Raw genomic sequence first — 16,315 nt, forward strand, 5'->3', positions numbered from 1 at the left:
AAGGTTGGTCTCACTGAGAACCTCCTCAGGCGCTACTTTGGACCTTATAAGGTCGTAAGACAGTTGTCTGATGTTACTTATGAAGTTGAAGATTTTGACCCTGACATAAGATGACGAAACATCAGAGATACAATCCACATCCTTTGAATGAAGCCCTGTAAGGATCCTGCAAGCCAGGGTAAATTCGAAACTCCAGCTACAGGCAACAAGCAGAAAGGTGACGAAGAGCGTAGCGGCAAAAGAAGTTCTAAGAAAATCATTGCCAGGGCGAGAATCAGTCACCAGGAGTTGGAGTATGCAGGACCGATGACTTGTTCCCGGACTATGAGACGCTGTTCTCTTAAGGAAGGAGCAATGTCACAGAAGAAGCTGAGTAGCACCGTGGTGTAGTGGTTATGATACTACACTGTTGCATGAAGGGTCGTGAGTTCAAAACTCACCTGGACTGCACAATTTTAATTTCTATATTTGGTTCGAGTACATTTTAGAAGTATCCACAAATGCCAAGAATCATCGTACTGGCATGTTCTGTAGCTGTATATATACTGTATGTGTTCTGGCCAGAGGCAGTTCGCTCCGCGCTCTTGTATGTGTAAGTGCTGAATAAACCTTCATTAAGTGAAGTTAGTGTTCGTCATTCATCTAATTACACCTTCTTCTATGTGACATTATTTCAAGTTACCCGAAATACTAGAGGGCATATCATTTATATAAATAAGGAACAGGAGTGGCCCCAACACTGATCCCTGGGCAGACACCCTCCCCATTTTACTGTACCCGACTCAGACCCCACATCACAGCCATTCTCAACATTATGAATAATGACCTTTTGCTGTCTGTCGCTAAAGTAAGAGGTGAACCAATTGTGAGCTACTCTCTGTATTCCATAATGGTCCAACTTCTGGAGTAATATTTTGTGATCGACACAATCAAACACCTTAGTTAAATCAAAAAATACGCCTAGCATTTGAAACCTTTTGTTTATCACATCCAGTACCTCGCAGAGAAAAGAGAATATAGCATTTTCAGTCAATTTTTAAAGATGAACTGTACATTTGATAGCAATTTGTGTGATATAAAATGATCAGTTATCCTTACATACACAGCCTTTTCAATAAGTTAAGCAAACATTGATGACACAGAAATAGGTCTGAAATTGTCTACATTATCTCTTTCTCCCTTTTTATAAAGCGGCTTTACTACTGAGTACTTTAATCATTGACGAAACTGACCATTCATAAAAGAAAAATTACAAATATGGCTAAATACAGGGCTAACGTGTGCAGCACAGTACTTTAATATTCTGCTAGGCACTCCATCATATTGATAAGAGTCCTTAGTCTTCAGTGGTTTAATTATTGACTCAATCTCCCCCTTATCTGTATCACAGAGGAGTATTTCTGCTGGGTGGGATGAATGGCAGCTAGCTCTAAATGTAAAAATATAAAAATTAGCAATATTGTGAAAAGGATATCCTTTTCATAATATTATTGATAATATGGCTAATACTGTTGATATTCCAATCTGAACTTCCCATTATTTGAACAGATAAATTAATGCACAAGAGTGGTAGAAACAGTATTAGTAGTGCATTGCTTGAGACAGTTATGGCAATTAAACATCTAGGTGTCACAGTGGAAACTAAAATGAAATGGCCAAGCATGTAAGGTTGGTAGTAGGGAAGGCAAATAGTCAGCTTTAAGTTGTTGGGAGAATTCTGGGAAGTGTAGCGCATCTATAAAGGAGATTGCATACAGAACACTGTGTGACACATTCCCAAGTCTCAAATGTTTGATATCACCACCAAGTCAGGTTAAAGGAAGACATCGAAGCAGTTCAGATATGTGCTGCTAAATTTGTTACCAGAAGGTTCAAGCAACATGCAAGTATTATAGAAATTCTCTGTGATCTCATATGGGAATCCATGGATGGAAGATGATGTTCTTTTCATGAAACACACTTGAGATAAATTAGAGAAATGGCAATTGTGACTGACTGCAGAGCAATTCTACTGCCACAAACATACATCTCACGCAAGAACTGCGGAGACTAGAAAAAAGAAAATAGGGCTCTTACGGAGGTATACAGTCATTTTTCCCTCACTCCTTTTCTGAGTGGAACATGAAAGGGAAGAACTAAGAGTTGTACAAGATACCCTCAGCCATGTATAATATGGTGGCTTATGGAGTATGTATATAGATGTAGAATATTCTGAATATGATACATGAAAGGAATACATCATGCTTTCCATAAAACAGTTGCAGTATGACATCAGTAGTAATTAAGAGAAACCACGAAAAACAACTTCTGTGGATTGAGCATGGAGTATATCAGATGAAAGTTGTACAACTGCCCATTTATTGCCAAAAATAAGCTATAAACAGATGAGTACATAAACGTCTAATTAAACTTGCAAAATGTGCTCACTGAATAACAGTCAATATTAAACAAGAACGAAAAATGCTCTTATCATAGCACAAAAAAAGGTGAATATGTCCTGGGCAAAGTTAGGGATGTAAAAGAAGGCAACTAACTTTTTGACTTATCTGGTAACTTCAAAGACATTTAAATCAAAACATCTTGACATATTTGTGCTTTTTTACTTGTTAGTATTAGTATCCATGTTATGTTAGTATTAGTATCCATGTGACAAGTAAAGTCACATTGTACATGATGTCATGTAGTATAATGCGACACATTCCATCATGTCATCCAACATGACATATGTCATGTCTGCAGTATGACACAATATGCCATTAAAGTTTAGGATGCAATCAACCCCCACTCCTGGATACTTTGGATTCTAGAAGCATCCCACTCTCTACCGAGCGAGGTGGCACAGTGGTTAGCACACTGGACTCGCATTTGGGAGGATAATGGTCCAATTCCGCGTCCGGCCATCCTCATTGAGGTTTTCCGTGATTTCCCTAAATCGCTTTAGGCAAATGCCAGGATGGTTCCTTTGACAGGGCACTGCCTACTTCCTTCCTCATCTTTTCCTTATCCGATGAGACTGATGACCTTACTGTTTGGTCTCTTCCCCCAAATCAACCCCAACCCAACCCACTCTCTAGCAGCACATAAATCTGTGTCTATTTGTTCTTACACCCCTCACCATACAAGTAACAAGGGGTGGGTTTGGGGAAGAAATGGTCCCCTTAGGAAAAGAATGTACCACCATTCAAAAATCACAAAAATTGTTTTAGTGTCCCCTCCCAGAAAAAGGTTTTTAGATATTTCATATATGCTCTTCAGCCACACAATATTATATATTTTGTTTTCTAAGGCTGGTGAATCTTCTGGATTTTGGACACAAGATCAGGGACTTTAGTCCGTAAATTGCAAGTCACAGGTGTGCCAACATCTTGCAGATAAGAAATCTCACTGCATTGGGGTACCAGGATTAACTCACAAATGGTGCAACTTTGTCAAGATGTTTTGATTCAAATGTTTTCGAAGTGGCCAAATAAACCGGAAAGCCAGTTCCCTTCTCTACATCTCTAACTCTGCCCAGAACATATTCACCTTTTTTGGATGCTATGATAGAAGCATTTTTCATTCTGGTTCCAACTTTTATTCTACCATAACTTTGACATAGCTTGGCAACCAATGTCAATTGACTCTAGCGACAACTGATCTGGTACAGTTTTTTTATTTTCTTTCATACCACATTTCTTATATCATGGCAACAGATAAAGCTTTCAAAAACAACAGGATGACCATCAATTATGTATATCCGTTGGCTGCTGTTGTGGTCTTCAGTCCTAAGACTGGTTCGATGCAGCTCTTCATATTACTCAATCCTGTGCGAGCCTCTTCATCTCCAAATAACTACTTCAACCTACATCCCAGTGAATCTGCTTACTGTGTTCATGTATTGATCTACCGCTACGATTTTTAACCCACACACTTCCCTCCAATACTAAATTCATGATTCCCTGATGTCTCAAAATGTGTTCTATCAAGTGATCCCTTCTTTTGGTCAAATTGTGCCACAAATTTCTTGTCCCCAAAATTCTTTTCAGAACCTCCTCATTAGTTACACGATATATCCATCTACTCTTCAACATTCTTTGCAAGCACCACATTTCAAACGCTTCTATTCTCTTTTTGTCTAAACTGTTTATTGCCCATGTTTCACTTCCATACATGGCAACACACCAAATACTTTCAGAAAAGGCTTCCTAACACTTAAATCTATACTCTATTTTAACAAATTTCTCTTCTTCATATCTGCTTTCTTGCCATTGCCAGTCTACATTCTATGTCCTCCCTACTTCAACCATCATCAGTTATTTTACTGCCCAAATAGTGAAACTCATCTACTACTTTACTTTAAGTGTCTCGTTTCCTCATCCAATTCCCTTAGCATTACCTCATTTAATTTCATTACATTCCATTATCCTTTTTCAGTTTTTGTTGATGTTATCTTCTATCCTCCTTTCAAGGCAACGTCCATTCTGTTTGACTCCTCTTTCAAGTCCATTGTTGTCTCTGACAGACTTACAATGTTATCAAAAAACCTTAAGGTTTTTATTTCCTTTCCCTGAACTTTAATTCATACTGCAAATTTTTCTTTGGTTTCCTTTACTGTTTGTTCAGTGCACAGATAGAATAACATCAGGGATAGGCTACGATCCTCTCTGAATCCTCCTCTACCAGTGCTTCCCTTTCATGCCCTTCAACTCTTGTAACTGCTGTCCGGTTTCAGTACAAGCTGTAAATAGCCTTTCGCTCCCTTGCTACCTTCAGAATTCCAAAGAGAGTCAGTCTGTCTACCTTCTTACAAAATTTGGACCGATTTGCACAAGTCTGAAACATTAAAAAAAATTTGTTTTGACTTTATCCATTTATCTACCCTTGTGCATAGTTTGAACCAATTCGTACAAGCTCTCAGTATAGAAGTGGCGTTCACCAAAAATCTCCCTGACAATTTTTTTTCCCCTCCACTTAAAATCCAAACAACACAAAAATTTTTTCCAACAGTTAAAACTTATCTTAAACCAAGGTCCAATATACTGGAGGACTAAATGTGTGCCATTAGTCTTGCTCCAGTCTGGCATTATTTAAGGGCGACTGTTTTTACTATTTTTGCATGCAAAATCTGAACAGTGCACATACAAATAGTGCCATTAGCTGTGTGTTAATTTCAGTCCAACTGAAATCTTTTGCAGAAGGAACAATTTCATCTACTCACCATCAACCAATTCATCACTGGATTTGGAATAACACTACTAACAATAATCCAATGACGACAAGATGTAGTTCATGAGGGAACATACCAAGGACTCCATACAGGATTTGCATCCAATACAAAAGGTGTAACAAATTTAATCTATGAGGGTTATCTGGAAACTAAGGTTACAAGGCATGTAGCTACAGCACTGAATGTCCATGGGGGAAGTTGGCACCACTGCCATGTAGTGGGAAGCCAGAGGAAGGATCAAGCATTCCCAACAATCAATAGCTCATCAATTAGTGTTGTGGTGACTGTTAGAAATGAGCATTCTCACTCCGGCTCCCATCAGATGTGAAGTGCATGCTGTAATTTGCTACCTAAATGCTACGGGCATTAACGCTGCTGCGATGCATCATGAAATTGTTTCAGTTTATGGCGAGGACATAATGTCAATGCAGCTTGTGACAAAATGGATACAGAATTTCAATTTTGGAAGGATTGAAAGTCACAATGACAGAAATGGAAAGCCATCTGCTGTGAATGACGATGTGGTGCAGAAAATTGAAGATCATCATCTCTCTGATCACCGTTCAACATCTGATGACCTGCATGCAGTTCGTCCAAACATTTCACAAACTGTTGCACATGAAATTGTAACTAATCAACTAAATTATCGCTAGTTGTGTGTGCGATGGGTGTCCAAGATGCTTACTGAAGCACACAAAACAAACAAGAGTCAGTGCCGCTCGCGAATTACTTGATTGTTTTGAGAATAAAGGTGAGGCTTTTCTCAACTCTATAATAACAGGAGATGGAACTTTGGCTTATCATCATACTCCAGAGAGCAAACGACAATCAATGCAGTTACGCCATACTCATTCTCCCTCAGCCAAAAAATTCAAAAAATCAGTAAACAGTGAGGAAAATCATGGTGACAGTGTTTTGGGACAGAAAAGGGGTTCTGCTCATTGATTTGAGGTGAAACAATAAACACTGCAAGATACTGTTAGGTCACAAAGAAACTTCACACAGCCATACAAAACAAATGTTGCAGGATGCTGACAGCGGGAGTCTGTCTCCTTCATGACAATGCGAATCCGTACATCGCTCATACAACGAAAGAGTTTCCGACTTCTTTTGGTTGGAATGTTTTAAGCCACCACTCTCACATCTACAATCTTGCACCTGGTGGCTATCATCTGTTCACTAAATTGAAGGAACACCTTCATGGAAAACACTTTTCCGGCGATGACGAGGTGAAAATCGAAATGAAGAACTGGTTGAAAAAGGTGGCGGAAGATGCCTATCACACAGGAATGAAAAAACTCATCCCATGGATGACAAAATGTATTGAGGTAAATGGTGATTATGTGGAAAAGTAACGTAAGACCTATACTACAATGCATGTAAATTTTATTAAAATTAATTTTTTTTTTTTTTTTACTTCAAAAAATTCTTGTAACCTTACTTTCTGGATTAGCCTCACACATTAACGAATTTAATTTAATATTTCGTAAGCCACTTACATTACTAGTCTGTTATAATATAAAAAATCAATTCTAAAAAATATACAAAGACAATAAATACAATAAAATTATTTCTATTAAATGATGAAAGTGTTGAGGGAAGAAGGATAGATTTACTCCAATAAATATAATTGTGAAATGGATTTTTAATCCTGTACTGTTTACAGTTAAGCCTTTAAATAATTGAGTCCCACACTTTTCCTGGGTGTCAACTCTGGTTTGTCATTCAAAACTTGCTTAATATACTGTAATTTAGCTACAGTATGACATGTTCAAATGACTATACAAATAGCTGCTGGTACAGCCTAAACCAAAAACTATTTATCCCATGTTCCCAGCTCAACTGAGTACCAAGACCCCCACAAACTGCAAAATTCTGCACACGGTGATTTTCATACACGTTTGTTACGGTGCTTCTCTGCTGTAACAATACAATATAAGATTATTATGAGTGCGCGTTCAATAAGTACCCGATATCCTGTTTTGTCAATAACTTCTCATCACACATGTACCGCTTCCTGCACAGTGCATCCTTCATTGGGCTAAACAGACGGAAGGTGCGAGATCCGGGCTGTAGGGAGGATGAGGAAGAACAGTCCGATGAGGTTTTGTGAGCTCCCCTCACAGGTGCAGACTTGTGCGAGGCCCTGCATCGTCACAGAGAAAGGGAAGTTCATTTGCATTTTTGTGGCGACAAACACGCTCGAGTCATTTCTTCAATTTCCTGAGAGTAGTACAATACACTTCAGATATGATCGTTGCACCATTAGGGAGGACATCAAACACAATAACTCTTCCAGAGTCCCACAAGACCACGCTGAAGTCAGTTCTTCAATTTCCTGAGAGTAGCACAATAAACTTCAAGTTTTTCTTTTGAGGTGAGACTTCATGGCAGCACTCCATAGATTTCCATTTCATTTCTGGTTTCAAGTTATGAACCCAGGTTTCACTACCTGTGACGATGTTTGACAAAAACTTGTCACGATGAGCCTTGTAGCATGCAAGTAACTCCACACATATAGTCTTTTATTGCTCTTTATGGTCTTCTGTTAGGTGGTGAGGAACGAAACAGTCAGACACCACTAAATACCCCAAATGGTGGACGAATGCATCGCACAACCGACAGAGATGTCCAGTTGAGCAGCAAGGTGTTTGACTGCGATCCGTCAGTCACCTCAAATGACACTGTTTGCACATTCCGACACAGAAGGAGTCACTTTGCGCAGCCAGCCAGCATACGAAAGATCGGACAGGTTTGTGCAACCTTGTTGCAATGATGAAAGACGTCTCACCCGACGACTCAATGTGCGTTTGTTCACTGCCAGGTCTGCAGAGACGTTCTGCAAGCGCCTATGAGCATCTGAGATGCTCTGGTTTTCTGCCTTCTGGCAGCTCTCTGCTCGGAATGTACCTCCGTTACAGAGGCCATTCGTGAAGGCTGTGTACGGTGCTGCCCCCTATCGAAAGTCGTTAAACTAAAATTGCCTGAGAAAAAAAAAATATATTGCATTGTTTACTGCATTATTTACTGACAGCATCTCATATATTTTTGATTAAGATGTGCCTTAAATGGTCATCACTATGATGATGCAGAAGCTGTTATTTCCACAGTTAATAAGTGATTAGTGGAACTTAACATTTTTAAGTTTGGTTACACAGATGGCTATTTGCATCACTATTTTCAGTTTATAAAGAATATTTCAATTTTTCTTCGCGGATAGCTTCACAGAATTCTTCATAAAATGTTTATGGACTTACTTCTGCAGTATTGTGTGATGTGTCATATTATCAGCACTCGAATAGAGAGATTATGTATTACTGACAGGTACATGTGAGACATCGGTTTCAATTGAGACTGAGGTAACTTTCACAACTATTAGTTGATAATCGGCATCAGCAGTTTAATTATGTATTTAATTAAGCACCTGTTCATTCATCTGCAAGACATTTACTAATTAAATATCTTATTAACCATAAAACTACGGGCTTTGGGTAACATCTGATTGTAAGACAATCACTATGAGAGATAAAAAAATAATTCTGTTTTGACTAAGGACACACTTGGTCAGAGACAAGTTAAAGATGGCAGCGTAACAGTTCATATAAATTTAAGGAGTATATGTAACAACTCACTAGAGAGCTGAGGCACCAACAGGAATGTAAACAAAACTGAGAATGTTTTCAGCCTCAGTGGTATATACGAGGGCTGACTGAAAAGTAACGCCTCCACCTTCGTACTTCTTCAACATTTGGCAGCATTGGTATGTGGCAGGTACTGGCTTGTTCCATAGCCTTTTCTCTACAGCTCCAGTTGGTGGGAAGCCTTAGCATTGAACGGTTGTGTTATTACAGTGTAATGTATGGAACCCTGTGCGTACGGTCGGTCAATGTGATTTAAGCAATGTGCAGTCATTGAATTCTTGACAGCAGAAGGTGTCACCCCAAAGGAGATTCATCAGAGAATGAAAGCAGTTTATGGTGATTTTATTGATGTGAGTACTGGGCATCTTCATTCTCGTAACACGAGAGGAGTTCCTGGCAAATTTCAAGCCTGTGCACTTTCACTTCAGGAGTCAGCATCCGGTGTACCCATCGTGCACAGATCTTCCGATAGCCAAGCAAAGCAATAATGTGATACGACGATCATCCTGAATCAATCTGTCAACATTTTGCTTGTGAAACTCTGTGGTTGCTGTCACAGGACGTCTATCTCTTTGTTTGTCATGCAGGTCAGATGTCCCCCCCAACATCTTTAGACTTACTCACCCTACGATGCACAGTACTACTCACATCAACACAATCACCATAAACTGCTTTCAGTCTCTGATGAATCTCCTTTGGGGTGAGACCTTCTGATGTCAAGAATTCAATGGCTGCTCATTGCTTAAATCGTACTGATCGACCATCTGCGCAGGTTTCCATACTTTACTCTGTAACAACGCAGCCATTCAGTGCTAAGGCCTCTCGTCAACTGGAGCTGTAGAGAAGAGGCTATGGAACAAGTCAGTACCAGCCGCATACCAATGTTGCCAACTGTTGAAGAGTTACTTTTCAGTCAACCCTCGTAGTTCACATACACCATCATGGCTACACACTGTACCATGTGAATACATTGTTTCTTGCACTGAAATCAAGCACAATGTAGTCAGCTGTGACAATATAGTTATACAGGTTGTTTGTTTGTTTGTGTGTGTGTGTGTGTGTGTGTGTGTGTGTGTGTGTGTGTGTGTGTGTGTGCAGGCGCGCACGCGAGTGAGAGCGCGTGCACGTGCACTCTATAGCTTCGAAAGACATGTTCTGGCACTAGAAACATTCTCAGTCCTGTTTATGTGCTTATGAGCTCTTCAGTAAGTTGTTCCCTTTACTCCTTAAATTATATATATTCCAAGAAGGAATGTCCAACCAGTTTTACTGTTAATAATTAAATGTAAATATTGTATAAATAAAACATTTTCAAGGTCATGAAAGGTAAGGGATGGATGGACAGAAAAACATACGGCACCTGGTAAGCCATTATAAAATGGTTCTTCCTTCTTTTTAGGCTCATTAATTTTTGGAACTTCCTTCTGTAATTCATCTGATGAGCCTTTTTCTTCAGCCTTTGGCACAATACGTTGCTTTTCTTGGTCTTGTAGAGCCTTGTAGCTTTTAAAAGAAGAAAAGAGCATTAAAAAAGTTATGAATGCCTGAAACTAAAACAACAATATGGAAAGGATAAAGGGGGCTTTGAATAAGACAACCACAACAAAAAAGAATGCTAAAAATATTCAGCTTTTGGAGAAGTCCTTCATCAGAAGTAGACAGCTTGCACACAATCACAACTCGTACACACATGGCCACTGTCATCTCCATGGGCTACGCCTTCATCGCCTGTATATATCTTGTGTGACAAGCCCACAATCTACAATATTTCAACTGGGTTTGCTCTTTAGATTCATGGTAACGGCCCTAACTACATTTCAGTAATTACGAATTCTGTCTCCATTTGTTCTGGTCAACTCATCAAACAAGATAACCTTGCATATCTGACTAACATGACCTCCAAAACTAAATTCACTACAATATGGCATACATATAAATTAATGTGACTTTTCCAAGTAGTCTGCTGAATTGTTGTTTCCAACGTACATTATTTTGACGACTGACCCACTCATCTTCTACAGGTGCTGCAAGTTTTGCTGTTGTGTGTGTTCATTGCCTGGACTCCAATCAGGCTATGAACTATGGTTGGTCTCGTGCTGCTATTTATAGTCGAATTAAGACTGCTGACACCCACTATGCCATTTGATGCTCTTTCGTTTTTCAGAGCTCACACCCACTGATATTCCATGAAACAAACTCTCTCAGCGTTTTTCACTTCTGGTGGATGTGGTGGCCAGCAATACTTTAATAAAATGAGTGCCGCACCAAGTTATTTAAATCGAAACTGCCGTCCCAGTTCATTATGTTTTCTGACATTATTTCATGATTACATTCAAGGCAGTGCTTAGCAACAGTGGAGTTGCTTGATTGTTTTAGTCAAACATGTCACTGATGCTCTTGCATCTCTCCTCAACTGACCTGATAGACTGCTCCATGTAAGACATGCCACGTACCATTAACCACAAAGAAATTCAGTGCTAAAGACTCTGATCCACAGAGCTTGACAACTTTCACACAAGGTGAGCATTGCCAAAGAATTACAGCAGCTACCAACAGTGTTCCAAAGGAGTGAGTATTCAAGATCATGAAACTGATTGGGTGACGCAGTCAAGAGGTTAAGATTGAGACCGAGGATGACATGCAAAAAAATCACTAAACTCGTAGCACCTGAAGAAAGCTGGTCGGTCATCAAAATATTGGGCACAGATGGAAGTAACAACTCAGCAGAGCACCTAGATGCACACAATTTATCAACTCTGCTGAGAAAACCTGAGAGATTACATGCAAACTGTTGCCACAAAGTAAGTTTCTCAATTAACATGGACTTGCCTACGTTCATATCACCAAATAAATACAGTTGAGGCTTACAAACCTTGCATGAATGAAAGTTTACATTATATCAGTCTATCACCACCTTCCCCCAACCAGAATACAATAAATCACATCTACTTAGGGGTGTAACCTTCCTCATGTGTTGTTGATAGGATCACACACATTTCTCAGTGAAACGTAGACAGTTACAATTGTTAATGAGGAAGAGATCAGTGTAAACCACCTTCATAGTACACTTTACCCACATACATAACATAACAATAAACGTAAATTACTTTCATTGCAGTTCGTGATACATTCATCATCATTCTTCGTACAATACAAAGAGTTATTTTTCGTTGATTGGCATACCTGGACCTCATTCACATATTATAGATCCAAACATCTGTATTGTAAGCGAAAACTAAGTTGATCCACAACGCAGTGGCCAATGGGAATGACTGTACATGGGAAATGCCTCCACAGTCACACCCACCAGCCATCATGCTGAGTGTCAACTGTGTTTGTGTGTATAGTACAAGTTTCTGTCTAAACTCCTCCACACTAATATTAATAATCAACTAAACATATGCATGTATTTGTACATTATTACCTCCTGCGAAGCGTTCATCACTGATCTGGTTGGGCCTTAGTACCTATAAAGGACTGTGCACATGTGTGGGGGAGTTGGGCATTTTTGAATGTGTGTAAATTTTCTACAGCTGATGAAGGACTTAGTCTGAAAGCCGAATATTTATAGCCTTGTTTGTCATTGTACCAGTCTGCAACTCAATGCCTCCTCTATGTTATTGGGTGAGATGTTCTACTCCATTTAGGAATAGTTTATAGTGCATACCTTTTATGTATGTTCATAATATCCCTGTATGTTTTTCTATGAACTCAACTTTTAATAATATACATTTAGAAATATCTCTTGCAGATTACAGTCACGGAGCTATATGACTGGCAATTGATGACGTTATGCAGGAGGCGACGAGCAGAGCTTTCGCTATAAAATCACGAGTAACTTCGTACAATACAAAGAGTTATTTTTCCTTGACTGGCATACCTGAACCTCATTCACATATTATAGATCCAAACACCCGTATTGTAAGCGAAAACTAAGTTGACCCACAGTGCAGTGACCAATGGCCGCAGGGGAGTGTCGTAGGACCGTTGCTATTCACAATATACATAAATAACCTCGTGGATGACATCAGAAGTTCACTGAGGCTTTTTGCGGATGATACTGTGGTATATCGAGAGGTTGTAACAATGGAAAATTGTACTGAAATGCAGGAGGATCTGCAGCGAATTGACACATGGTGCAGGGAATGGCAATTGAATCTCAATGTAGACAAGTGTAATGTGCTGTGAATACACAGAAAGAAAGACCCCTTACCATTTAGCTACAATATAGCAGGTCAGCAACTGGAGGCAGTTAATTCCATAAATTATCTGGGAGTACGCATTAGGAGTGATTTAAAATGGAATGATCATATAAAGTTGATCGTCGGTAAGGCAGGTGCCAGATTGAGATTCATTGGAAGAATCCTGAGGAAATGCAATCCGAAAACAAAGGAAGTAGGTTACAGTACGCTTGTTCGCCCACTGCTTGAACACTGCTCAGTAGTGTGGGATCCGTACCAGATAGGGTAGATGGAAGAGATATGGAAGATCCAACGGAGAGCAGCGCACTTCATTACAGGATCATTTAGTAATCGCAAAAGTGTTATGGAGATGATAGATCAACTCTGGTGGAAGACTCTGCAGGAGAGACGCTCAGTAGCTCGGTACGGGCTTTTTTTGAAGTTTCGAGAACATATCTCCACCGAGGAGTGAAGCAGTATATTGCTCCCTCCTATGTATATCTCGCGAAGAGACCATGAGGATAAAATCAGAGAAATTAGAGCCCACACAGAGGCATACTGACAATCCTTCTTTCCACAAACAATACGAGACTGGAATAGCAGGGAGAACCGATAGAGGTACTCAAGGTACCCTCCGCCACACACAGTCAGGTGGCTTGTGGAGTATGGATGTAGATGTAGATGTAGATGTAACTGAGCACTACTCATTGCCAGCAGTGTTCCACACGCCTCCAGAACTGCCTGCTCCATGCCAACAGCCCCTACTGTGACGAAAGGAATACCATCAATTTATTTTATGTTATTTTAGTTCTAAGATTGTATTCACTCCTCAACCACTTACAATATGCAATACTCTTGTTTACAGAGTCATTATTCATTCCTCAACCACTTCCAATATGTAATAATCTTGTGTACAGAGTAAAAAATCGTCTGATGACAGTTTGATAAAAGACCGAAACAAGTCATGAAACAAAATATTCTTACAACTTCTGCACCACTTGTTAGCAGCAGACACAATGGCTGCACCAAAGACTGAGACGGCGTGGAGTTTTACAATTATTTATTGAACTTTCTTTACAATTTCTCCCCCGTTGTCGCTGCCCAGCCCTGTGGATCCCTCCGCCTGGCTGCTGCTGTGTAGACTCTCCGACAATGCGCGTAACGTGCGCCGCTGATCGCACTCGGGAGCCTCAGGCCACCAGTGCTCTGCTGAAGCCAGGATGCCCTGTGGTTGAGATGAACTCGTCGTCACTCGGTGCCCCAGTACGGCACGCCCACGGAACTGTGTCTCTGTGAGGTCAGCTGCCGATGCCTGCTGCACCGGCGGCTGGGAAGCCGTCAGTCGCGATGTCCGCGAGGTCCCGTCATGGACGGACCACGTGCCGTGGGGCCGGGTTGCCGTGAAGTCCAGGTGTCAGTCCCCGGCGGTGCCTGTGACCAAGACCGCGCTGTGGCTGGTCCTGCTGGAAGTTCTCGCTGTTGTTAGTCAGCCATGGTGCCGACAGAACTCGGGCCGACCTCCAGCGCTGAAGTTGACATCTGGCAGCGAACGGATGACTCCTGTGAGCTGGAACAGACTTCCAGAATCATCACCTACGAAGATTGAAAATTCGGACACGGACCACATCCGTCCTCAGATCCGTACTGCTTCCTAATGGCTTCTGTCTGTTGCTGCCTGCGCTCCACTATTTATATCCGGCAGGAGGACGTTTTTTACCCTCGGTGGTAGCTTTTTGTTATTACTCCCGCAGTATATTGCAGCGTAACTTAGCGCACTGGCCTCACTTCCCCTTACTCAGCACTCTCCAGGCTTCGCTCGGCGCTCGGTCTGTGTGCGTCCTTGTATCAGTCTGTTGATAGACTGCAGCTGTCAGCAAGGCTATCTGTGCCTGCCTACTTTGCAACGCCTCGGTCGCTGGCGTGCCTCTGTTTTGCCATTCTCCACTCTGCGAAGCAACGCTTACTACATGTGGTCACAACACTGCCTCCTCCTAAAAATTAAATTCGTCCCCAAATTTACCCAATACGTTAACTCTAGTTCTATCCTATATTCTACTTCTTCCCTATACACATCCAGGTTGCCCTGACTCACGCCCTACTGGTAATCCATTCTACAGGAATCTCATGGAGCGGTCTTGGATTAACACGCTGAATCCTCCATTTTAATAAGACATACACCACACCAATAAGTACAATCAACACGGTAATAGCACTGGTTGAAATACCAATGGTCACTATTCTACGATTCCCCCTGGTACCGTACTCTTCCACATGCCTTAGTAATTGCTGCATTGAAATTTGACCTTTCTCCGAATCTACTAGTTTATCTATCGTTTGCAATAGTGTAGCATCCATGGTGTTGTTAATATACGTCAAATTTTCTCCTGGAGTGATGCTGAATGATGCATCTGGCCAGTACAACATCAGATTAGTATCTGTAACCTTGGTGACTCCCGTGACTGTCGCTGAGAAGCTGAAACGATCCCCTACTATTTCACAATTTGTCCTGTTGATTAGCAAACTACTGTCCGATAATCCATCTCCATGGTTGCTGTCCAATTCCCAGTGTCATAACACTTGGCTGATATCATCTCTGTAGCGAATACTGAATACAACCAATGCCTCCCAACCTGCTGAAAATGAGGTGTAGGCTTCACTATTATTCTCCGACACTCTGAAGCTTCTGCTTCTGCCCTAAATAACTGGATCTGACACGACCTCTTGCCCGTGAAAACAACCCGTGATGGAAAAATGGAAACTGACTCCATTAGACATCTACTCAACTCTAAACTCGACACAGTAGCACGACTATCCCCCTCCTCAGAAATTAATAAAACCTCCTGTGTCCTGAACTGTATGCCCTTCCCCATGCGCTCCCATCTGACCAGATAAGGATGCACTGTGTAACAGTGATACTGTCTCCCCACACTAGTTACTGTAAATCTAATCTCTATATACATCTTAACTAGAGCCGTTGTTACCTTAATCCTAGACATATGATAAAAAAAAGTGACAAACTCGCTTCAATTATCGGCACTACGTGCTCTACCCCTTCCGGAAACTCTCCCTCTGCCTGCTTCAGACTCGTCTGAATTTTTCTGGTGACATCAATGTCACACTCACCTGCCCGTGCAATGCGTGATGTACTGCCTCTTGCCATTCATCCATCCTCACTGATGCATCACCAATGCTGTTAACCAGTTCCTGCAGCAATTTAGCCATTTCCAGCTTCCTTATATATCCAATCGCACTTGTACCTGTTCCAGATCCGTATTCAATCATTTCTG

The 16,315-nt window shown here is 40.9% G+C and overlaps 1 protein-coding gene across 1 annotated transcript in view; it reads right to left on the reverse strand.

The window, feature by feature from the left end:
• Nucleotides 1–16,315, reverse strand: part of LOC126484584 (ubiquitin carboxyl-terminal hydrolase 8) — a 226,077-nt gene that overhangs the window by 152,312 nt on the left and 57,450 nt on the right. The window contains exon 3 of the mRNA XM_050108150.1: nucleotides 10,208–10,350. Within this exon, the coding sequence (XP_049964107.1) occupies nucleotides 10,208–10,350 (143 nt within the window). The remainder of the gene's footprint in view (nucleotides 1–10,207; nucleotides 10,351–16,315) is intronic.

The sequence above is a fragment of the Schistocerca serialis genome, chromosome 1 (genome assembly GCF_023864345.2).
Source record: "Schistocerca serialis cubense isolate TAMUIC-IGC-003099 chromosome 1, iqSchSeri2.2, whole genome shotgun sequence".
NCBI lineage: Eukaryota > Metazoa > Arthropoda > Insecta > Orthoptera > Acrididae > Schistocerca > Schistocerca serialis.